The sequence below is a fragment of the Acanthochromis polyacanthus genome, chromosome 17, assembly GCF_021347895.1.
Source record: "Acanthochromis polyacanthus isolate Apoly-LR-REF ecotype Palm Island chromosome 17, KAUST_Apoly_ChrSc, whole genome shotgun sequence".
Taxonomy (NCBI): Eukaryota; Metazoa; Chordata; class Actinopteri; family Pomacentridae; genus Acanthochromis; species Acanthochromis polyacanthus.
This window is the reverse complement of record NC_067129.1, coordinates 8,731,586-8,755,263: the sequence shown is the minus strand read 5'-3', so window position 1 is coordinate 8,755,263 and position 23,678 is coordinate 8,731,586. Positions and strand designations below refer to the sequence as shown.

At 37.8% G+C, this 23,678-nt stretch overlaps 3 protein-coding genes across 3 annotated transcripts in view; 2 read left to right on the top strand and 1 right to left on the bottom strand.

The window, feature by feature from the left end:
- Nucleotides 1-18,189, top strand: part of LOC110959237 (stanniocalcin-2-like) — a 26,510-nt gene extending 8,321 nt beyond the window's left edge. The window contains exons 4-7 of the mRNA XM_051937881.1: nt 1,726-1,866; nt 3,482-3,624; nt 15,806-16,017; nt 17,282-18,189. Of these exons, the coding sequence (XP_051793841.1) occupies nt 1,726-1,866; nt 3,482-3,624; nt 15,806-16,017; nt 17,282-17,588 (803 nt within the window). The 3' untranslated portion in view covers nt 17,589-18,189. The remainder of the gene's footprint in view (nt 1-1,725; nt 1,867-3,481; nt 3,625-15,805; nt 16,018-17,281) is intronic.
- LOC110959222 (protein-tyrosine sulfotransferase 1-like) overlaps nt 1-23,678 on the top strand; it is a 149,811-nt gene that overhangs the window by 32,965 nt on the left and 93,168 nt on the right. The window lies entirely within an intron of this gene.
- On the bottom strand, nt 18,182-23,678 carry bnip1b (BCL2 interacting protein 1b). Its single transcript, XM_022206007.2, has 6 exons — nt 23,561-23,678; nt 22,506-22,598; nt 22,322-22,413; nt 21,958-22,065; nt 20,955-21,073; nt 18,182-19,796 (listed from the first exon to the last, which is right to left on the bottom strand). Exons 1-6 carry the CDS (start codon nt 23,642-23,644, stop codon nt 19,600-19,602), a joined length of 693 nt encoding a protein of 230 aa, XP_022061699.1. The 5' UTR covers nt 23,645-23,678; the 3' UTR covers nt 18,182-19,599.

Sequence of the window (23,678 nt, the reverse complement as noted above, 5' to 3'; positions counted from 1 at the left end):
TTCTCCCTGATTCTCGCCAGCCTCACTTCGGTCTCCAGCTTGTTGTCCTGTCTCATCTCCTTCTGCCCCTGGATTCCATCCATCCATCCATCCTCTATACACCGCTTTATCCTCACTAGGGTCGCGGGGCCCCTGGATTCCCTCAGCCTGATTTCCCCCTCTGTGTTCAGTTCCCCCATCTTGTGAGTACCCGTCCTGACTTTAGTTTTGTAGACTGTTTTTGTATTCATAGTGTTGGTTTGTAGAGTTTAGAGTAGTTTAGTTTTGTTCTGCCCCCCATAGTTCAGTTCTCCATTTCTGTTTTGGTTTAGTTATCTGGTTTAATAAAACTCTTTCATTTATTCACTTGTTTGCCAGTTTTCTCTGTCTGCACTTGGGTTCTCCAGCTCCCCCGGTAACACCTTGAAAGGACTTTACTTTTTTTAACAGTGTAAATGTGAGTATTGTGAGATCCTTTTTAAAAACTGTGCTGTATTCTTTCTTCTATCTTGTTTCTCTCTTGCCTGCACCAGAGACTGTAGATGGAAAATAGTGAGTACGCTATAATCTGGTACAGAGCATCTTTACCTTGTTTAATGTTTTCTGGTCCTTGTCAAATACACATTTTTTAAAAAAAGGAGCATCGTGTGCTGATCAAACTGTCTGATCATTTTCCTTTAAATGGATTAACCCAGTGGTCAAAAATTTGTCACTAGTTGATCAACTCAAAAACTTTTTGTGCATAATTGGCTACATTTAACTCTTTTCAATCACTTTTGCTTGCTGCATTTATATATTTGCTCAATCTTTCACAGCTGGCTGCAGAAATAGATTCAAGAGTGTTATTTGGTACATGCTCATACAGAAAGTGCACTGAAATACAAAGTGTGCAATGACAATAAGCCATTAAAAGAGTACTTATTAAAAAACAGAACATTAGAAGATTAAAATAAAAGACAAGAGGTCATCTCTTCAGCAAATCTAGAAACTCACATAAATCCAGTGATGCAGGTCTGATGGGTGGACAAAATGTGTAGTCTATATTATGAAAATACCTCAATAAACACATCAAACCTGGCAACCCAGCAGGAGAGCATTAACAAACCATTTGTTACAGCCTTTATAAGCACATCCTTTGTGTAGGAACAAGTTTGTACAGAACACATAAGACAAACACGATGTGTGGGGGGTGAAAAAAGTTTAGGAATGCATGATTTAATAACAATTGGGAAACCCTGGCTCTGCTCACAGTCTGAGTGCGTCTGATACGTTCCTCATTGCACGTATCCTCGCTGCCAGGAAAGCAGCTGTAACGCCTCAAACACACACACACACACACACACACACACAGGCTGGACTGTGGGTTAATTGAGTGTGGATGTTTGAAGTGTTTGGCCTTCGCATCCCCCTTGCAGACGAACACTGAAACCTTAGAAGAAGCTTTTCATCGTCAGAGTGTTGCCTTCACTACCTTCTGCTCTGAAGCACTTTAACGCATCCCTTTGCACTCAGCGGCTCTGTCTCTGTCTCTCATCAGCGATTAAAAAAACTTTCAGCTCCACGTGTGCTGCGCGTTCACGGAGCTGCGCTGTGATTGGCGGACACACAGGCTCCGGCCCGTCGTGAACGCGCATCTCTATATAGCCGAGGCTTCATGTCGCGGCTGTAGAGTTAAAAACCTTCCAGTCCTGAAGCTCCGGGCTCTGAAACCAGCAAAGCATTAGAGGGGAAAAAAGAGTGTATAAGCTTCAGGTATGTGGGTGAAATGTGTGTTTGTGGTGCTTTTCCTGCTGCTGGCCTGCCATCAGGTGATGAACGTGGATCCGCATGATGTCCAGGAGAAACAAGTGAGCCAGGTGAAGAGAAGACTGTCTCCTCAGAGCGCAGGTGAGTGAGAGCACTTTATTTACACATCTAGCTTTATTACAGCACAGAAGAAGTCAAGTCATGCACGTTGTTCTCCCATCAGAGGTCCTCATGATGCTTCATAGTGCTTGTTGCTCCTAGAAAAGTTTTATTGTTGTCATTATCATTATTATTATCGGTGTTTAATCACACGTGTGAGCCAAAGCTTCATGCCGGCCAGCAGCTCCTCCTGCTCCGCCGGTGGCTGTAATTCAATCTCCGGTGGCTCGATCCTGTCCAAGCACATTCCCAGCAGCTCCAGCAGGGCGGTGCGTGAAGGCACCTCCAGGCCCGGAGCCCAGGAAGGTAGAACAACATCTAACACAGCTGGGTAAAGATTAACCAGCAACAAGAGAGCAGGCTCTCAGACCTCCTCCACAGTCCAGAGAGAGAGACGGGAATCTATTTTCAGCCTGTATTTAAATGTAGAATTAGTCCAAAAATGTGCAAATGTTCCTGAATTTGTCATGGTAATATTTGCAGTTGAAATGAAATCTTGTTTTCTTCCAAGTAAAAGCATCTTCATTAAGTTTGCCTTTTTAAAACTCAAACATAATTTTTAAAGAAAAATATTAATAATATTGTATTTAAAGGAAAACTCGTCTTTTTAGTCAAGCTTTGGTGGATTTTATTGACTTGTTACTCTTTGTAGAACTAATTTTAATTTCTCTTTTTATTCACTAATTTTCATATTTTATTCTGTTCATGTTTTACAATAATTTTTATGCATTTTTTAAATATTGAACTCAATCTACCCATCTTTTTAGTCAAAGTTTTGATTGATTTGATGATTTTTGTTGATTTATTACTCTTTGTAGAACTAATTCCATTTATTTTTCTTTTTTATTCACTTATTTCCAAATTTTATTTTGTTCATATTTTACAATAATTTTTTATTCATTTTTAAAATAAACTTTACTCGTTTTTTCCTTCACCTATCTGTCTATATTTCATTTATAGATATTTTATTTGATTTTATCTGGTGTTTCCGCATTGCATTATTGTTGAAATCCTGTTGTCTTCAACAAAAAATATTGTTGTCCATCATTAAGTTTGCCTTTGTAGAACTTAAACAGAATTTAAAGAAAAAAACTTTAATAATGTTTATAAAGGAAAACTCAATCTACCTATATTTTTAGTCAAGCTTTTGATTGATTTGATGGGTTTTATTGGTTTTATTAATTTCTTTTTTATTCACTGCTTTGGGTATATTATTCTGTTCATGCTTTACAATACCTATATTTTATTCTTACTTTTTTATTTTGAACTATTTTTTTCCTTTACCAATATGTCTTTATTTTATTTAAAGATATTTGATTTTACCTGGTGTTTGTGTTGCATTATCTAGGGTTTCCTCAGTTCCTCAATCGATTCATTTAATTTATAACATGATTTGCTTTTATCTACAAGCACTTTATTTTACATTTCATTTGTATGATAAAAGCTGTATAAGTACAGTCTGATAAAGTGATGCATTCTAAGTAGCAGCTGTCTCTAAGGTACAGCAGAATACAGCCCAGTGTCATGCAGGAGATGCGCTTCTGTTTTTTGTTTCACTGTTGGAAAGTTAATCCTGATGTGCTTGTGTGTCTCCCAGCGGAGATCCAGAGCTGCCTGGTGAGTTCAGGGGACGTCGGCTGTGGGATGTTCCAGTGTTTCAACAACAACTCCTGCGACATCCAAGGCCTGCACCACATTTGTCTCACTCTGCTGCACAACGCCGGCCGCTACGACTCACAGGTGAGCATCAGCAACGCGCTCAGAAAGCAGCCGGTTTGCCCACAGGTTCGTTTGCACCGACTGACTTTCTGAAATCAAGTTGAGCAGCAGCTTAGCGCAGGGCGAGAGAGGACGAATCCGGATAGGTGTTTTTATTTCATTTAATCCCTTCAGTCATTACAGTCATTTGTGAGGAATGTGTGCCGTATGGGGAGCGGTGTGTAGTTGTTGCAGGGCAGCAGTGGTTACAGAACAATCTGAGAGGGCAACTGAAACAGGAGAGGGAACAACGTGTCCACTTCACTAGAACAGAATTACACGAGAAAGTGATGCAAGTCTAATGTGTCTCAGAAGGAACAGGAACTGTGGATAATGTTCAGAAGAGTTCTGTCAGTGATTGTACTGTACTACACAACCATATAACTATAATATATATATATATATATACATACATACATACATAACTGTGCATATATATATATATATATATATATATATATATATATATATATATATATATATATATATATAGACATTTGTTCACCTATGCTCTTATGTTCCTCGGCAGGACACCTTAACAGGCTCCCATACTCATGTTTGTGTAGGTGCAGACATGCATTGACCCAGAAGTATTTCATGCAGGATTAGGTGTTTATCTATTTATATCACTTTGATACACCATTCACCCTCTCTATTATTTCCTATGACTGTTTCATAGACACAGCCTTGCCTTTGTTGTATTTCTAGACTTTGAGATTTGCCTTTTAGTGTTTTGTGTACAAATTGGTTTCATTATCACTGTTGGTGGCCCAGATCATGGTATTACTTCCCTGCATAGGAATTTAACTAATATGTATATATTGGTGTATAAAAAGTGTCACTTTCCTACAACTCACTTATTTTCTTGAAACATATCCAACCTGGTCTTTCACAGCACATTTTGTCCCCTTGTACCTGTTTGGCATAATAACACTGTTACTAACTTAAACCTTTTCTTATCAAATTAATTCTGCATGAAAATCACATTTTCTGCAGCTTTATTGAGCTTTTTATTCTGTTTTATCTAATTATTACTCCACCAAGGAACGTGGCTGAGTTATGTGACGATTAGCGTAGGTTTGTCTCTGAATGTGTCTCTCTCCGTGTGAAACATGACTCAAAAACGGACTAACGGATTTGGACGATATATTATACTATGACCTTTTTTTCACATTTTGGACGACATACTAAACTATGATGTTTTTTCCTTATTTTAAACGACCTACTAAACTATGTTTCTGCCATATTTTCAACGGCACACAAAATTGACGTTTTTGTCATATTTAGGAAGACATACTAAACTATGATGTTTTTGTGACATTCTTGGACGACATACTAAACTATGACGTTTTTTCCATACTTTGGACAACATACTGAACTGTGATGTTTTTTCCATATTTACAACGACATGCTAAACTGTGACGATTTTTTTCCATATTTTGGACTAAACTAAGATGTTTTTGTGATATTTTGGACGACAAACCTAACTGACGTTTTTTCCATATTTTGGACGACAAACTAAACTGTGACGGTTTTCTCATATTTTGGACGACATACTAAACTATTACGTTTTTGAAATTTTTTGGACGACATCGTAAAACATGACATTTTTGTCATATTTTGGACGACATACTAAACTATGACATTTTTGTGACATTTTTGTACAATATACTGAACTATCACATTTTTGGCATTTTTTGGACGACATCGTAACGCATGACATTTTTTTCATATTTTGGATGACACACTAAACTGTGCTGTTTTTTTCAATATTTTGGACGACATACTAACTATGACGTTTTTTGTCCATTTTCGGACGTCATGGTAAACTATGACGGTTCTTGTCCATTTTCGGGCGACATACAAAACTGACGGTTTTTGTCCATTTTCGGACGTCATGGTAAACTAACGTTTTTTGTCCATTTTCGGACAACACACTGAACTATGACGTTTTTTTGTCCATTTTCAGGCAACATACTGAATTATGACGTTTTTTTGTCCATTTTCAAACAACGTACTAAACTATGACCTTTTTTGTCCATTTTCGGATGGCGTTTTTTTGGACAGAATTCATGATGATTTTTTTTAAAAATAAAACTGCTCTATAGTGTTTTTCACTGCCTACTTTACATTATTTCATCATATGGCATGTTTTTACGACATGTTGAAAAAATGGCATTTATTTCGACATAGTATACTATGGCGTTTTTTTTTTGGGACAAAAATCACGATGATTTCTCTTTCAAAGGAAACTGCTCTATAGTGGTTTTCACAGCCTACTTTACATTATTTCATCATATGGCATGTTTTTACGACATGTTGAAAAAATGGCATTTTTTTTGACATAGTATACTATGGCGTTTTTTTTTTTTGAACAAAATTCATGATGTTTTTTTTCAAAGAAAACTGCTTTAAAGTGTTTTTCACGGCCTACTTTACATTTTTTCATCATATGGCATGTTTTTATGGCATGTTGAAAAAATCGCTTTTTTTCGACATAGTATACTATGACGTTTTTTGTCCATTTTCGGATGACATACTAAACTATGACATTTTTTGTCCATTTTCGGGGGACGTACAAAACTGACGTTTTCTGTCCATTTTCGGACGACATACTAAACTATGACATTTTTCGTCCATTTTCGGACAACAAATGACGTTTTTTGTCCATTTTCAGGCGACGTACAAAACTGACGGTTTTTGTCCATTTTCGGGCGACATGGTAAACTAACGTTTTTTGTCCATTTTCGGACAACACACTGAACTATGACGTCTTTTTGCCCATTTTCAGACGACATACGAAACTATGACGTTTATTGTCCATTTTCGGTCAAAAAACTGTTTTTTTTTGTCTATTTTCTGACGACATACTGAACTTTGATGTTTTTTGTCCATTTTCAAACAACGTACGAAACTATGACCTTTTTTGTCTATTTTCGGACGACATACAAAACTGATGTTTTTTGTCCTTTTTTGGACGACATACTAAGCTATGACGTTTTTTTGTCCATTTTCAAACAACGTACTAAACTATGACCTTTTTTGTCCATTTTCGGATGGTGTTTTTTTTTTGGACAGAATTCATGATGATTTTTTTTCTAAATAAAACTGCTCTATAGTGTTTTTCACTGCCTACTTTACATTATTTCATCATATGGCATGTTTTTACGAAATGTTGAAAAAATGTCATTTTTTTCAACATAGTATACTATGGCGCTTTTTTTGTTTTTGCACAGGATTCATCATGATTTTTTTAGCCTTTCTTCGGTTCTTTATTGATAGGTATAGTAAAGGAGAGATTGGAAGTCGAGTCTGGGGAAGACATGCAGAAGGGGGCCACAAGCGGGAATTGAACCCAGGCCGCTGCACCGGGACCAGCCCCTGTACATGGGTCGCCTGCTTAACCTGTTGAGCTATACGGGTGCCTGATGATTTCTTTCAAAGAAAACTGCTCTATAGTGGTTTTCACGGCCTACTTTACATTATTTCATCATATGGCATGTTTTTACGACATGTTGAAAAAATCGCTTTTTTTCGACATAGTATACTATGACGTTTTTTGTCCATTTTCGGACGACATACTAAACTATGACGTTTTTTTTGCCCATTTTCGGACGACATACTAAACAATGAGTCTTTTGTCCATTTTCGGACAACACACTGAACTATGACATTTTTTGTCTATTTTCGGACGACATACAAAACTGATGTTTTTTGTCCTTTTTTGGACGACATACTAAGCTATGACGTTTTTTTGTCCATTTTCAAACAACGTACTAAACTATGACCTTTTTTGTCCATTTTCGGATGGCGTTTTTTTTGGACAGAATTCATGATGATTTTTTTTCAAAATAAAACTGCTCTATAGTGTTTTTCACTGCCTACTTTACATTATTTCATCATATGGCATGTTTTTACGAAATGTTGAAAAAATGTCATTTTTTTCAACATAGTATACTATGGCGCTTTTTTTGTTTTTGCACAGGATTCATCATGATTTTTTTAGCCTTTCTTCGGTTCTTTATTGATAGGTATAGTAAAGGAGAGATTGGAAGTCGAGTCTGGGGAAGACATGCAGAAGGGGACCACAGGCGGGAATTGAACCCAGGCCGCTGCACCGGGACCAGCCCCTGTACATGGGTCGCCTGCTTAACCTGTTGAGCTATACGGGTGCCTGATGATTTCTTTCAAAGAAAACTGCTCTATAGTGGTTTTCACGGCCTACTTTACATTATTTCATCATATGGCATGTTTTTACGACATGTTGAAAAAATCGCTTTTTTTCGACATAGTATACTATGACGTTTTTTGTCCATTTTCGGACGACATACTAAACAATGAGTCTTTTGTCCATTTTCGGACAACACACTGAACTATGACATTTTTTGTCTATTTTCGGACGACATACAAAACTGATGTTTTTTGTCCTTTTTTGGACGACATACTAAGCTATGACGTTTTTTTGTCCATTTTCAAACAACGTACTAAACTATGACCTTTTTTGTCCATTTTCGGATGGCGTTTTTTTTGGACAGAATTCATGATGATTTTTTTTCAAAATAAAACTGCTCTATAGTGTTTTTCACTGCCTACTTTACATTATTTCATCATATGGCATGTTTTTACGACATGTTGAAAAAATGGCATTTTTTTTGACATAGTATACTATGGCGTTTTTTTTTTTGGACAAAATTCATGAATTTTTTTTTCAAAGAAAACTGCTTTAAAGTGTTTTTCACGGCCTACTTTACATTTTTTCATCATATGGCATGTTTTTATGGCATGTTGAAAAAATCGCTTTTTTTCAACATAGTATACTATGACATTTTTTGTCCATTTTCGGGGGACGTACAAAACTGACGTTTTTTGTCCATTTTCGGGGGACGTACAAAACTGACGTTTTTTGTCCATTTTCGGACGACATACTAAACTATGACTTTTTTTGCCCATTTTCGGACGACATACTAAACGATGACGTGTTTTTGCCCATTTTCAGACGACATACTAAACGATGACGTGTTTTTGCCCATTTTCAGACGACATACTAAGCTATGACGTTTTTTGTCCATTTTCGGACAACATACTAAACGATGACGTTTTTTGTCCATTTTCGGTCAAAAAAAATTTTTTTTTGTCTATTTTCTGACGACATACTGAACTTTGATGTTTTTTTGTCCATTTTCAGGCAACATACTAAACTATGACCTTTTTTTGTCCATTTTCGGATGGTGTTTTTTTTGGACAGAATTCATGATGATTTTTTTCCCCAAATAAAACTGCTCTATTGTGTTTTTCACGGCCTACTTTACATTATTTCATCATATGGCATGTTTTTACGACATGTTGAAAAAAGGACTTTTTTTTTGGCTGTATACTATGGTGTTTTTTTGTTTTTGCACAGGATTCATCATGATTTTTTTGGCCTTTCTTTGGCTCTTTATTGATAGGTATAGTGAAGGAGAGATTGGAAGTTGAGTCTGGGGAAGACATGCAGAAGGGGGCCACAAGCGGGAATTGAACCCAGGCCGCTGCACCGGGACCAGCCCCTGTACATGGGTCACCTGCTTAACCTGTTGAGCTATACGGGTGCCTGATGATTTCTTTCAAAGAAAACTGCTCTATAGTGGTTTTCACGGCCTACTTTACATTATTTCATCATATGGCATGTTTTTACGACATGTTGAAAAAATCGCTTTTTTTCGACATAGTATACTATGACGTTTTTTGTCCATTTTTGGATGACATACTAAACTATGACATTTTTTGTCCATTTTCGGGGGACGTACAAAACTGACGTTTTTTGTCCATTTTCGGACGACATACTAAGCTATGACGTTTTTTGTCCATTTTCGGACGACATACTAAACTATGACGTTTTTTTTGCCCATTTTCGGACGACATACTAAACAATGAGTCTTTTGTCCATTTTCGGACAACACACTGAACTATGACATTTTTTGTCTATTTTCGGACGACATACAAAACTGATGTTTTTTGTCCTTTTTTGGACGACATACTAAGCTATGACGTTTTTTTGTCCATTTTCAAACAACGTACTAAACTATGACCTTTTTTGTCCATTTTCGGATGGCGTTTTTTTTGGACAGAATTCATGATGATTTTTTTTCAAAATAAAACTGCTCTATAGTGTTTTTCACTGCCTACTTTACATTATTTCATCATATGGCATGTTTTTACGAAATGTTGAAAAAATGTCATTTTTTTCAACATAGTATACTATGGCGCTTTTTTTGTTTTTGCACAGGATTCATCATGATTTTTTTAGCCTTTCTTCGGTTCTTTATTGATAGGTATAGTAAAGGAGAGATTGGAAGTCGAGTCTGGGGAAGACATGCAGAAGGGGACCACAGGCGGGAATTGAACCCAGGCCGCTGCACCGGGACCAGCCCCTGTACATGGGTCGCCTGCTTAACCTGTTGAGCTATACGGGTGCCTGATGATTTCTTTCAAAGAAAACTGCTCTATAGTGGTTTTCACGGCCTACTTTACATTATTTCATCATATGGCATGTTTTTACGACATGTTGAAAAAATCGCTTTTTTTCGACATAGTATACTATGACGTTTTTTGTCCATTTTCGGACGACATACTAAACAATGAGTCTTTTGTCCATTTTCGGACAACACACTGAACTATGACATTTTTTGTCTATTTTCGGACGACATACAAAACTGATGTTTTTTGTCCTTTTTTGGACGACATACTAAGCTATGACGTTTTTTTGTCCATTTTCAAACAACGTACTAAACTATGACCTTTTTTGTCCATTTTCGGATGGCGTTTTTTTTGGACAGAATTCATGATGATTTTTTTTCAAAATAAAACTGCTCTATAGTGTTTTTCACTGCCTACTTTACATTATTTCATCATATGGCATGTTTTTACGACATGTTGAAAAAATGGCATTTTTTTTGACATAGTATACTATGGCGTTTTTTTTTTTTGGACAAAATTCATGAATTTTTTTTTCAAAAAAAACTGCTTTAAAGTGTTTTTCACGGCCTACTTTACATTTTTTCATCATATGGCATGTTTTTATGGCATGTTGAAAAAATCGCTTTTTTTCAACATAGTATACTATGACATTTTTTGTCCATTTTTGGGGGACGTACAAAACTGACGTTTTTTGTCCATTTTCGGACGACATACTAAGCTATGACGTTTTTTGTCCATTTTCGGACGACATACTAAACTATGACTTTTTTTGCCCATTTTCGGACGACATACTAAACGATGACGTGTTTTTGCCCATTTTCAGACGACATACTAAACGATGACGTGTTTTTGCCCATTTTCAGACGACATACTAAGCTATGACGTTTTTTGTCCATTTTCGGACAACATACTAAACGATGACGTTTTTTGTCCATTTTCGGTCAAAAAAAATTTTTTTTTGTCTATTTTCTGACGACATACTGAACTTTGATGTTTTTTTGTCCATTTTCAGGCAACATACTAAACTATGACCTTTTTTTGTCCATTTTCGGATGGTGTTTTTTTTGGACAGAATTCATGATGATTTTATTCCCCAAATAAAACTGCTCTATTGTGTTTTTCACGGCCTACTTTACATTATTTCATCATATGGCATGTTTTTACGACATGTTGAAAAAAGGACTTTTTTTTTGGCTGTATACTATGGTGTTTTTTTGTTTTTGCACAGGATTCATCATGATTTTTTTAGCCTTTCTTCGGTTCTTTATTGATAGGTATAGTAAAGGAGAGATTGGAAGTCGAGTCTGGGGAAGACATGCAGAAGGGGGCCACAAGCAGGAATTGAACCCAGGCCGCTGCACCGGGACCAGCCCCTGTACATGGGTCACCTGCTTAACCTGTTGAGCTATACGGGTGCCTGATGATTTCTTTCAAAGAAAACTGCTCTATAGTGGTTTTCACGGCCTACTTTACATTATTTCATCATATGGCATGTTTTTACGACATGTTGAAAAAATCGCTTTTTTTCGACATAGTATACTATGACGTTTTTTGTCCATTTTTGGATGACATACTAAACTATGACATTTTTTGTCCATTTTCGGGGGACGTACAAAACTGACGTTTTTTGTCCATTTTCGGACGACATACTAAGCTATGACGTTTTTTGTCCATTTTCGGACGACATACTAAACTATGACGTTTTTTTTGCCCATTTTCGGACGACATACTAAACAATGAGTCTTTTGTCCATTTTCGGACAACACACTGAACTATGACATTTTTTGTCTATTTTCGGACGACATACAAAACTGATGTTTTTTGTCCTTTTTTGGACGACATACTAAGCTATGACGTTTTTTTGTCCATTTTCAAACAACGTACTAAACTATGACCTTTTTTGTCCATTTTCGGATGGCGTTTTTTTTGGACAGAATTCATGATGATTTTTTTTCAAAATAAAACTGCTCTATAGTGTTTTTCACTGCCTACTTTACATTATTTCATCATATGGCATGTTTTTACGACATGTTGAAAAAAGGACTTTTTTTTTGGCTGTATACTATGGTGTTTTTTTGTTTTTGCACAGGATTCATCATGATTTTTTTGGCCTTTCTTTGGCTCTTTATTGATAGGTATAGTGAAGGAGAGATTGGAAGTTGAGTCTGGGGAAGACATGCAGAAGGGGGCCACAAGCGGGAATCGAACCCAGGCCGCTGCACCGGGACCAGCCCCTGTACATGGGTCGCCTGCTTAACCTGTTGAGCTATACGGGCACCCGATGATTTCTTTCAAATAAAACTGCTCTACAGTGTTTTTCACTACCTACTTTACATTATTTCATCATATGGCATGTTTTTACGAAATGTTGAAAAAATGTCATTTTTTTCAACATAGTATACTATGGCGCTTTTTTTGTTTTTGCACAGGATTCATCATGATTTTTTTAGCCTTTCTTCGGTTCTTTATTGATAGTAAAGGAGAGATTGGAAGTCGAGTCTGGGGAAGACATGCAGAAGGGGGCCACAAGCGGGAATTGAACCCAGGCCGCTGCACCGGGACCAGCCCCTGTACATGGGTCGCCTGCTTAACCTGTTGAGCTATACGGGTGCCTGATGATTTCTTTCAAAGAAAACTGCTCTATAGTGGTTTTCACGGCCTACTTTACATTATTTCATCATATGGCATGTTTTTACGACATGTTGAAAAAATCGCTTTTTTTCGACATAGTATACTATGACGTTTTTTGTCCATTTTCGGACGACATACTAAACTATGACGTTTTTTTTGCCCATTTTCGGACGACATACTAAACAATGAGTCTTTTGTCCATTTTCGGACAACACACTGAACTATGACATTTTTTGTCTATTTTCGGACGACATACAAAACTGATGTTTTTTGTCCTTTTTTGGACGACATACTAAGCTATGACGTTTTTTTGTCCATTTTCAAACAACGTACTAAACTATGACCTTTTTTGTCCATTTTCGGATGGCGTTTTTTTTGGACAGAATTCATGATGATTTTTTTTCAAAATAAAACTGCTCTATAGTGTTTTTCACTGCCTACTTTACATTATTTCATCATATGGCATGTTTTTACGACATGTTGAAAAAATGGCATTTTTTTTGACATAGCATACTATGGCGGTTTTTTTTTTGGACAAAATTCATGAATTTTTTTTTCAAAGAAAACTGCTTTAAAGTGTTTTTCACGGCCTACTTTACATTTTTTCATCATATGGCATGTTTTTATGGCATGTTGAAAAAATCGCTTTTTTTCAACATAGTATACTATGACATTTTTTGTCCATTTTTGGGGGACGTACAAAACTGACGTTTTTTGTCCATTTTCGGACGACATACTAAGCTATGACGTTTTTTGTCCATTTTCGGACGACATACTAAACTATGACTTTTTTTGCCCATTTTCGGACGACATACTAAACGATGACGTGTTTTTGCCCATTTTCAGACGACATACTAAACGATGACGTGTTTTTGCCCATTTTCAGACGACATACTAAGCTATGACGTTTTTTGTCCATTTTCGGACAACATACTAAACGATGACGTTTTTTGTCCATTTTCGGTCAAAAAAAATTTTTTTTTGTCTATTTTCTGACGACATACTGAACTTTGATGTTTTTTTGTCCATTTTCAGGCAACATACTAAACTATGACCTTTTTTTGTCCATTTTCGGATGGTGTTTTTTTTGGACAGAATTCATGATGATTTTTTTCCCCAAATAAAACTGCTCTATTGTGTTTTTCACGGCCTACTTTACATTATTTCATCATATGGCATGTTTTTACGACATGTTGAAAAAAGGACTTTTTTTTTGGCTGTATACTATGGTGTTCTTTTGTTTTTGCACAGGATTCATCATGATTTTTTTGGCCTTTCTTTGGCTCTTTATTGATAGGTATAGTGAAGGAGAGATTGGAAGTTGAGTCTGGGGAAGACATGCAGAAGGGGGCCACAAGCGGGAATCGAACCCAGGCCGCTGCACCGGGACCAGCCCCTGTACATGGGTCACCTGCTTAACCTGTTGAGCTATACGGGCACCCGATGATTTCTTTCAAATAAAACTGCTCTACAGTGTTTTTCACTACCTACTTTACATTATTTCATTATATGGCATGTTTTTACAACATGTTGAAAAAAATGGCATTTTTTTTGACATAGTATACTATGGCGTTTTTTTTTTTGGGACAAAATTCACGATGATTTCTCTTTCAAAGAAAACTCCTCTATAGTGGTTTTCACTACTTCACATTATGTCATCATATGGCATGTTTTTACAACATGTTGAAAAAAGGGCATTTTTTTCAACATAGTATACTATGGCGTTTTTTTGTTTTTGCACAGGATTTTTTTTGGCCTTTCTTCGGCTCTTTATTGATAGGTATAGTGAAGGAGAGACTGGAAGTAGAGTCTGGGGAAGACATGTAGCAAGGAGCCACAGGCAGGACTCTAACCCAGGCCGCTGCAGCGGGACCAGCCCCTGTACATGAGTCGCCCGCTTAACCTGTTGAGCTATACGGGCGCCTGACGATTTCTTTCAAATAAAACTGCTCTATAGTGGTTTTCACGGCCTACTTTACATTATTTCATCATATGGCATGTTTTTACGACATGTTGAAAAAATGGCATTTATTTTGACATAGTATACTATGACGTTTTTTTTTGGACAAAATTCATGATGATTTTCTTTTTCAAAGAAAACTGCTTTAAAGCGTTTTTCACGGCCTACTTTACATTATTTCATCATATGGCGTGTTTTTATGACATGTTGAAAAAATCGTTTTTTTTCGACACAGTATACTGTGACGTTTTTGTTTGTCAATTTTTGGACGACATACTAAACTGACGGTTTTTGTCCATTTTCGGTCAAAAAATTGTGGGTTTTTTTTGTCTATTTTCTGATGACATACTGAACTTTGATGTTTTTTGTCCATTTTTAGACGACCTTCCGTGTTCCGCACTTCAGTCGGATGGTGATTTCTGTTGCATTGCGCACTCACGTACGCTTTTGATGACGTATCGTGCTCAGACGATTACCCGCGGCTTCGTTAGCTGCAGTCCAATACTAAACTATTACATTTTTGGCATATTTTGGACGACATACTAAACTATGAAGCTTTTGTGATATTTTGGACGACACACTAAGCTATGACGCCTTTTTTTCCCACATTTTGGACAACATACTAAACTGACGGTTTTTTCCCACATTTTGGACGACTTGGAAATAATTTCAAACCACAGACATATTGTTATTCACTCACCTAAGTTTGTTCCTGCAGCCACACTTGTTTACATGCTTCGCGACGGAGTTTGATGAAATCCAGGCATTATTTAATCGTTTTTCACGATAGGCAAAAAAAAAAATTGGTCATGATATTGACCGATATTACATTTTTATGCCAATATCGGGCCGATCCTATCAGACATCCCTAATTATGATCAACCTTTATTTGAATATCACATTAGAGCAATTCAAAGTGATTAATTGATGACTGACAAGCTGATCGACTGTCGTAACAAAAATGTTGAATATTAATAATGAAAGCAATTAAATAGTCGTAATAATATGAAAAGAAATAAATAAAACCAATAAGATGGAACACAATCACACTTTTTAAAGAATAAAATGTACAGGCAGCTCAGATCCTCCCACTGATTCTCCTCCTTTTCCTCTCAGGGTAAATCTTTCGTGAAGGATGCCTTGAGGTGCATGTCGCTGGGCCTGAGGCAGAGATTCAGCTGCGTGAGCCGGAGATGTTCGGCGGTGAAAGAGATGGTGTTCTCGCTCCAGAGGGAGTGTTACTCCAAACACCAGCTCTGCCTGGCGCTGCAGGACCACATGGACACCATGGGGAGCCTGGTCCAGTTCCACCTCATGTTTCCTCCAGGGTGAGAGAGAAACACACAAATTAACAAATGAGTAGCAAGCTTTAGCACAATGTGAAGGAAAACGATCTGAGATACAACACTGACCTGTAGTAGAGCAGGAATAAACCAACTAAATGTGAAATGTTACACGTTTTACAAGTTGATTATGGCTTTTGAAAGAGCAACATCACACAGAAAGGTATTCTAGTAAATTAGATAGTGTGCTGGATTCAATTTTAATTATATAGCGCCAACTACAGTCAAATTGTCTCGATGCTTTACAGCATCCATATGCCTGAACCCCCAGAGCAAATGTAATAACCATAATAATGGCTGAATTCTTTTTTTTATCCACTTCAGTTTGAGGATTCTTGTATTCTTGACTCATTCATGGATTAATGGGACACTTGAGGAGAACAGACCTATCATTAAAGAGCCCTTACTGTGATCTGTTTTCTCACGTTCCTTTAGTGTGCTGTTTTTTTAATTTGCATGTAAAAGATCTGCAAAGTCCATGCTAAAGGGGCTTATTCTCCCAGAGAAAACATGTCTCCTCAACTGCTCTTGTCCTAGTAATTATCTATGTCATTATGCACGCCCTCAAACCAGCAATGAGCAGCCTTCATGCCCTCTGAGGAACGTAAGACCTGGTGGCTTTCATGCTTCTGACAGCAATGTCCTGGCAGCAACAAGAAAATCCTCCATGTTGGCATGCTGTGTCGTTAATGTGGCAAACGCTAGAAGGAGAATTCACGAGAATGTAGGAAAAGACAACCCTGGTGCTAGGAGTATATGACCAGTATGGTCTTATTATTGCTGCCACTTAGATATTTGCAAATAATTTTGCTCAGTTACTTTCTTAAGCAAAAAAGACGATTCAGCTGTAAGCACAGAATCTGTAGCTATGGTACTGTCACATTTTGTCAGGCCAGCTGACCAATCAGAGCAGACCCATTTAAGCATGTAACATGTTCTCGTAGGACAAATAAAAACCCTGTAATGGAGCATGATATGGGCTCTTTAATCAAAGGACATAATGTCATGCAAGGGATTTTGATTAGTCACCTGAGAATATACAAGGCTGACTGTAACAAACATGTGCAGTAGAAAACACTAATGATTGATGTGTTACAGCAGCTGAGTTGACAGGACGCTGCTATGCTGAAGTTGCCACGGTGTCTTCTGTTTAATTAAAGTAACTTACTCACTCTAGGAGGCCATTTTTCTGAATGTACCTTGATGCTGTATGGCCAGTGAACAGTGTGATGTGTCTACCTCCTTCCAGGCCGTACGTGGAGCTGATGAACTTCCTGCTGAAATGTGGTGACGAGGTGAGGACGTGGGTTGGATGGCGGCTGCGTAGTCAGTGTGAGCAGCACTGGGGGGCGCTGTGCAGCAGCTTCAGCAGCATCTGTCCTCTCAGCCACTCTCTGCAGCAGACCACCGCCCCGCCGACCACCGGGCCATGGCCGACCACCGCTCAGCAGCAGCCGACCAGAGGAGCTGAACCAGAGGACAGCAGCCAGCGGATCGACAACGCCACTGAATCTGGTCTCAGTGTGCCCGAGAAATCCAACATCACCACTTCTTAGTTAAGAGGAGTCACACAGAAAGTGCAGACAGGGTACACACAAAGATTTATTACTAGGACACTAGCAGTAGAACGAGTTGAAGTAGTGGTAGTATTCAGTGTGGTGTTGCTGATGAAAGCAGTGCAGCATAACTTATTCATTTGGTTGGATATTTGTGTTCTGAACGTGGATATTTTTCTTAACTTTGTACAAGGATAAAAACCAGTTATCTACCTCACCTCAACATCAGTCAACCACAGTGGCTCCGTCCTTCAGCAGCAGGAACGGTCACACGCCAGTCAACACTGCAGGGAATATGTCTGTAACTCAAGTGCAGCTGATGGCTCCAAGTCAGAGCTCTATGCAAGTCTGTTTTTGTATTTATGAGGATTGTTATAATGTGCACAGTCAAGCTGACACACTATCAGGTGCTACACTGTCGAGGGAAGCACTCTTTGGTCGTGTTCTAAATATGTCTTTTCTAATGTTCCACTTGAACGATCACATTTCATACAGACTCCAGGTTTCGAGGTGTTTTGTAAGTTTTTTTTATTTAAATGAATCTTAAAAACTCAGTTGTAAGCAAATTTTAAATGAATTAAAGTACAATGACGTTGCTGGAGATGTTTGTTTATTAAGTCAGTTCTGTCCAGTTGAAGAGTTCTTCACAAATTCACAGTGTTGCATCTCACATGGTGATATGTTGGGTACTTTGACATCTACTGGCACGTCGGCACAACAGATCCCTCAGTATTTTTGAAACATTCAGTTTCAATCAAACAGACTTTGTGTTCAGCATTCACAGTCTGACTCAGTAGTCTGGATGTCTGAGGCTACATCTGCACCGATACGTTCTCATTCTAAAGTAACAGAAAGGAACTTTGCGCATATTAACATGCCTAAAAGCACATAATCCCTGAACATTTACGAAGCAGTGTATTGTTTCATTGTAAACAAGACAAAGAACATCAGTGGTGAAAGCAAAGTCCACAGATTTTGTTAACGGTACAACAGCTGCTTGCATCGACAAAGTCACACACGCCTGCAGCCTGATTCACTATTTGTGTTGATTTAACAACCGGCAGACAAAGCTGCCGTCTGACAAGCCTGACCGTAAGACCCAGTCAGAAAGAAACGTCGAGTGCTTTTGTTTCCTAAAGTCTCTGTTTCTGCCGGTCCAGACTAAAACTAGATCAGCAGTATTTCCTAAAATACCATGGTAGTGTGAAAACAAGACAAAGTACAGCAGAAGTTCTGCATTTTAAAATGAAAACATATTCATGCAGATGCAGCCTGACTGGACTGAAGAAAGGCACAAGGTAAACTCATCAATAACTGGAACAACAATGTCTTTGGAAAAGCCACCTAGAGCAGAAATACATGCATAGCTTCTCTTTTCAACTCACACCCAAACGCATATTAACCTGACAAGAAGTAAACATGATGGAAGTTATTGCACACGGTGTCCTTGATGCTGGTTAGTTCTGAAGTACAAAAGCCTCAGAATGATTCAAAGCGTTTTCCTGAACCAATAATTCAACTGCGACGAGCCACATCTGAGCTTCTCTCAAAGATCTCGACTCCTACTTCCTTCATGTCTGTCTGACAGTGTGAACTTCCATCCGAATTACTACAAATGCTGCCATCAAGACAGCACTGTCATTCGAAAGCAACAGACTTCTGAGCAGTTAGCCTCCACAAAGAGGTGCTGACAGCAGCTTTTAGCGACACACAATGTTTGCTTGAAGCATGCTGAGGCTTTAAACCTTTTACTTGAAACCTCTGATATCAGTTTTAGTCACTGTGCTCTGTGCACATCAGCTGAAGGATTCTCTTTGAGTTCCCAAATGATTCTACAAACCCACATATTGCATTACTGTACGTACAGGAAAGGTTTTCACCTCTATGTGCCCCAGTTCCTTCTCTATAACGCCCCATGTGGACCCTGCTTCTCCTCCATGTGAAAACTTCTTCTAAGTCAGTTCTTGCCTCTTGGAGAAAATGCAGTGATCCGCCGTGTTTAGCTGCTCGGCTAAATGAAGGGAAAGAGGCGTTTCTTGAGGATGTAAAGGACAGTAGCGAGGAAGAGGGCCAGAGCCAGGAAGATGAGCAGCTTGTCCGTCAGCTCCCGCCGGTTGTACTTGAGGATTAGCTTCCTGCCCAGGTGGATGGTTCCAGTCATGTTTTTAAACTCCTCGTTGGTTTCCAGCACCGTCCTGGAGGAGGTGGCTTCAGAGAGGAGAGGAGGAAGAATCAGTTGGGTTAGAAATTGTTCATAGGAGAAGGTGACGCGTAACTGGATTTACAGTGGTCCCTCGTCATATCACGGTTCACTTTTAGTGGTCTCACTGTATCGGGGATTTTTAAATTGTATTTGCTATCATATATTGTGGGATTTTGTGGTATTATTTTAATTATCTTTGTGGTAAAATAAGCATTTTGTAACCTAAAAAAATTGAAAACAAAATAATTAAAACATATTAAAAACCGAAATCATGCGGTACATTCATCTCATCCTCATCAGTATGGGACAGCTAATTCATCTTCATTTAACTTGTATTATATTCACTGGTGAGTACCTATATAGAATTTTATATGCTGATAAGGGTTTAAGAGTGTAGAAAGTGTTTAGGAGCACAGGAAGTGTTAATAACAGAGTGGGAAAGGTTTGTAAGAGTAAGGGAGGGTTTGTAAAGCCTTAAAATATACATAAATAATAAAATATAGTGGCTACTTCGCAGATTTTCGAGGGGCGATTGTACTTTTAACCAACTGAACTCTAAAGCCCACTAGCAGGTTAAAAAGGCATGTTGTATTTTTAAGAAAAAACAAAGGAAATCGCCAAAATTACACAATTTATCAGAGCCTGAGACTGGATTTTGAACTTTGCTTTTGAAGTGTCTTCTGTAATGTGCTGTTTAGCCGAGAAACTTAAAATCAAAGCGTAAAATTGTGAAATTTTATCAAAACCACTTTACTCCGCTTCTCTAATTAAAAACAATCTGCCAACACTAAAGCATTTATGACAACCAGAGTTTGTAAAAAAAAAAAAAAAAAAAAATTCTGAGCTCCTCTGCACAACTGAAGCCATTACTGACTCTGCTGCTACCAACACTGGGCTGAACTGCAGGATGTGTTCACACAGAGAAGGAAAAAGGGATGGAAACAAATTCAAAATGTAAGAATTAAACTGTCTATAATAGATAGAAACAGCCCCTTTCCAGTGTGGTTATTCCTATAGACACTTTGAAAATGTTGCACGTTATTCCAGTTTTTTTCAGGAAAAGTACAGACAACCTGCTTTGTGTTCAGAGCTTAATTATGCAAACTATAACCATCACGAATGCAGACACATACATAGACAAAGTGGAGTTTATTTTTTTTTACCCAGCGTGCCGATGGTGTCCTCACTCTGCTTCACCTGTTCGGCCATCATCCGGCTGATAGACATCAGACTCTCTGTGATGTTGCTGTTGGTTTCTACTAGGCTTTCTTTAGTCGCCTTCCTGAGAAAAATACACACAAAACAAACCAGGTGATGCACAGTTTCCAGTGAAGTAAAACAGTGTAGTCTACTGTCCAAAAATATAGCACAAATATGTTGTTTTATTTGTTATTGCATTATTTTTAACAAGTGGAAGTTTTTTGGATACAAAAAAATGACTAAAGGATAAAAGACCACAGAAGGGATTCAAATTATGTATAAAGCAGGAAAAATTCAGAAGCAGAGATTTTTTTGACTGCTTGAGTAAGTGCATGCAAGTATTCCAAAAATAATCGGTATTCAGTTACCAAAGTCTGGCCTGATTATCAAGCTAGTCAGCAGCGACTACAACAAGCCCATAAAAGCCAACTTCTGCTATTGGAATCAACATTTGTTGACACAAATATGACTCGCATATTTTTAGACTGTGTGCCACTTACACTCTCCAATGGCACGGTTTTGTCTGAAAAAACATCCATGAATGTACTTTTATCCTTCTGATGAAGCTTGGATAAAAGCGTGCTTGTTTGCAAATTGTGCAACAAAGAGTTTTCTGATCTCTGCAGCACTTCAAGCTGACACCTCAATGTAAAACCTGTTGCTGTTAGCACCAGAGCTAACATTAGCTACGACAGTCCTGGTACTGGAAAACGGTGTACCCACCCCATAATAGACCATTTTTCAAGACATTATAATTGTCTGAGTTTACAAAAAGTCTTAGAATGTTAAATATAATCACTATAATTGCACTTTGAGTTTGCAGTAATCTGTGAATGTAGCAGACAGATGAAAAATGAAAAAAATATCTCACAAAGCCTGAACCTGAGAACGATAGCTCCAAACTTGATCTGAAGCTCTTTGACTCATTTCAGCACCAGAGTAGAGCCTCAGCTGATCACCACTAACCTCTGCCTGATGCTTTGGTTTTCTCCGCCATGCAGCAGCTCGTCCTTCTCCATGTTGTCGATGGCAAGTTTACAAGCAAGATTAGCTTTCCTCCACGCTGTCTGGTTACTGGAATCCACAGAAAAGAAAACACAGAAATAAACTTAGAAGAAGTGTAGTTTCTGATTTAGATTAATCATAACCCAATTTTTCTGCCTCAAAAAGGTTTATTATCTACGGATATGAATGCACCTTTCAGGATAACTACAACATGGAGAAACATTTGATCTGTGCAGATTTTGATGTCACTGTCATAATTACTAAAGGAGGAAATAAAATGATTGCTGTCACACAGCTTATTTTTCACATGCACGTGTTCAGACACCTCAGCATTTGCCGTCGCTGGCTCTCAGTCTCTGCCTGGATGGCCAGTCTGTCTGACTCTCTGTCTTGTTCTTTAGCCATCTGCTCCAGATCCTGACAAGGACACAGTTTCAGTTATAGTCAAGCAATGTGTCCAATGTATGCATATATGTGATTAAAGTATGATTCTAATAATTATTATATACCTGTATTCTGAGCCTCAGCTTGTTGAACTTCTGTTTGACCTGAGAGTTGAGCTCCCAGAGAGCAGATTGAGGTCCAGGACAATCTCTGATGTCCTACAGACAACACACAAACACAGAGTTATATGTAATACTGCACATCATTCTGACTATACAGATTTGGAAATAATTATTAGGCCACATGTTGGTTTGTTTGCAAAGTCTACACAGCAGACCTTCAACATTTTTCTTCTAGACTTCTATCATAATGGCTAAATAATCACAGCATGTTTTTATCTTTATGTTTAAAATATATATTGTATTAACACTAATAAATTCAAAGCTCACACTCAAAACCATATTTGAGTCACCATTATTTTGTGCATACGCTGTACACACTAGGGAAGTACACCTGGACAATGGGCCCATTAACTTATTAGTTAAAAGACACATTAAGACTAAAAAAATTACAATAAGTTGTAGTTGTGTAGTGTTTTTATTGGTGATGGTCTATGCTCACATGCAGAAAGGTACAGGCGAGCACTGACGATGATTCAATGTGAAATTTATCGTAAAAACAAAACAAAAAAGGAAAATAAACAATGAACAGTCACTTATTTAACATTGAATTTGACATATTGATATTTCTTATACTATTTGGCCTGACTAATATATCACTGCAGTAAACAAAGAGTGTTGTGGAAATACTTTCAGATAAAAAAAAATATTTGATTTTTTGGCCTATAAAATGAGGAACAAAATCTCATCATAATTTCTCAAAGCCCAAGCCGATTAAATCAAATGACTTTTGTTGTCTGGAAGCTGCAAACATTCACACCTTAGCAGCTGAAGACACAACTTTTAGGCATAAAAATACATATTTTATATGACAAGTCGATTATTAAGACATTTGTTGATTAATTGTATGTTAAATTAATACAGTCAGGCTCAGAATGAGAAACCTTCGGTCTGTTTTGAAGCTAACGTAACCTGTTGTTTATCTAAAGCCGGAACAACACCAACGGTTCAGCAAGAGCGAAAAATAAACCAGTAATAACCTGCAAGTCTGCAGTCCTTACCTGAACGAGAGCCTTAATTTCAAGATCATATTTTATAATTTCTTGTCCGCAAATTCGGACATGAACATCCGCAGAAGACGCCATTATTGTTTTTGTACGGCAAGCTGGAGGTCCAAAA

Bases quoted from the DNA above. Each gene is read 5' to 3' on its own strand.
- bnip1b (XM_022206007.2), bottom strand. From the start codon at position 23,644: ATGGCGTCTTCTGCGGATGTTCATGTCCGAATTTGCGGACAAGAAATT. The intron at 22,066-22,321 runs GTGTCTGAACAC...TGTGGATTCCAG, and splicing joins CAGCGACGGCAAATGCTGAG to TAACCAGACAGCGTGGAGGA. The intron at 21,074-21,957 runs GTTAGTGGTGAT...TATTTTTCTCAG, and splicing joins AACCAAAGCATCAGGCAGAG to GAAGGCGACTAAAGAAAGCC.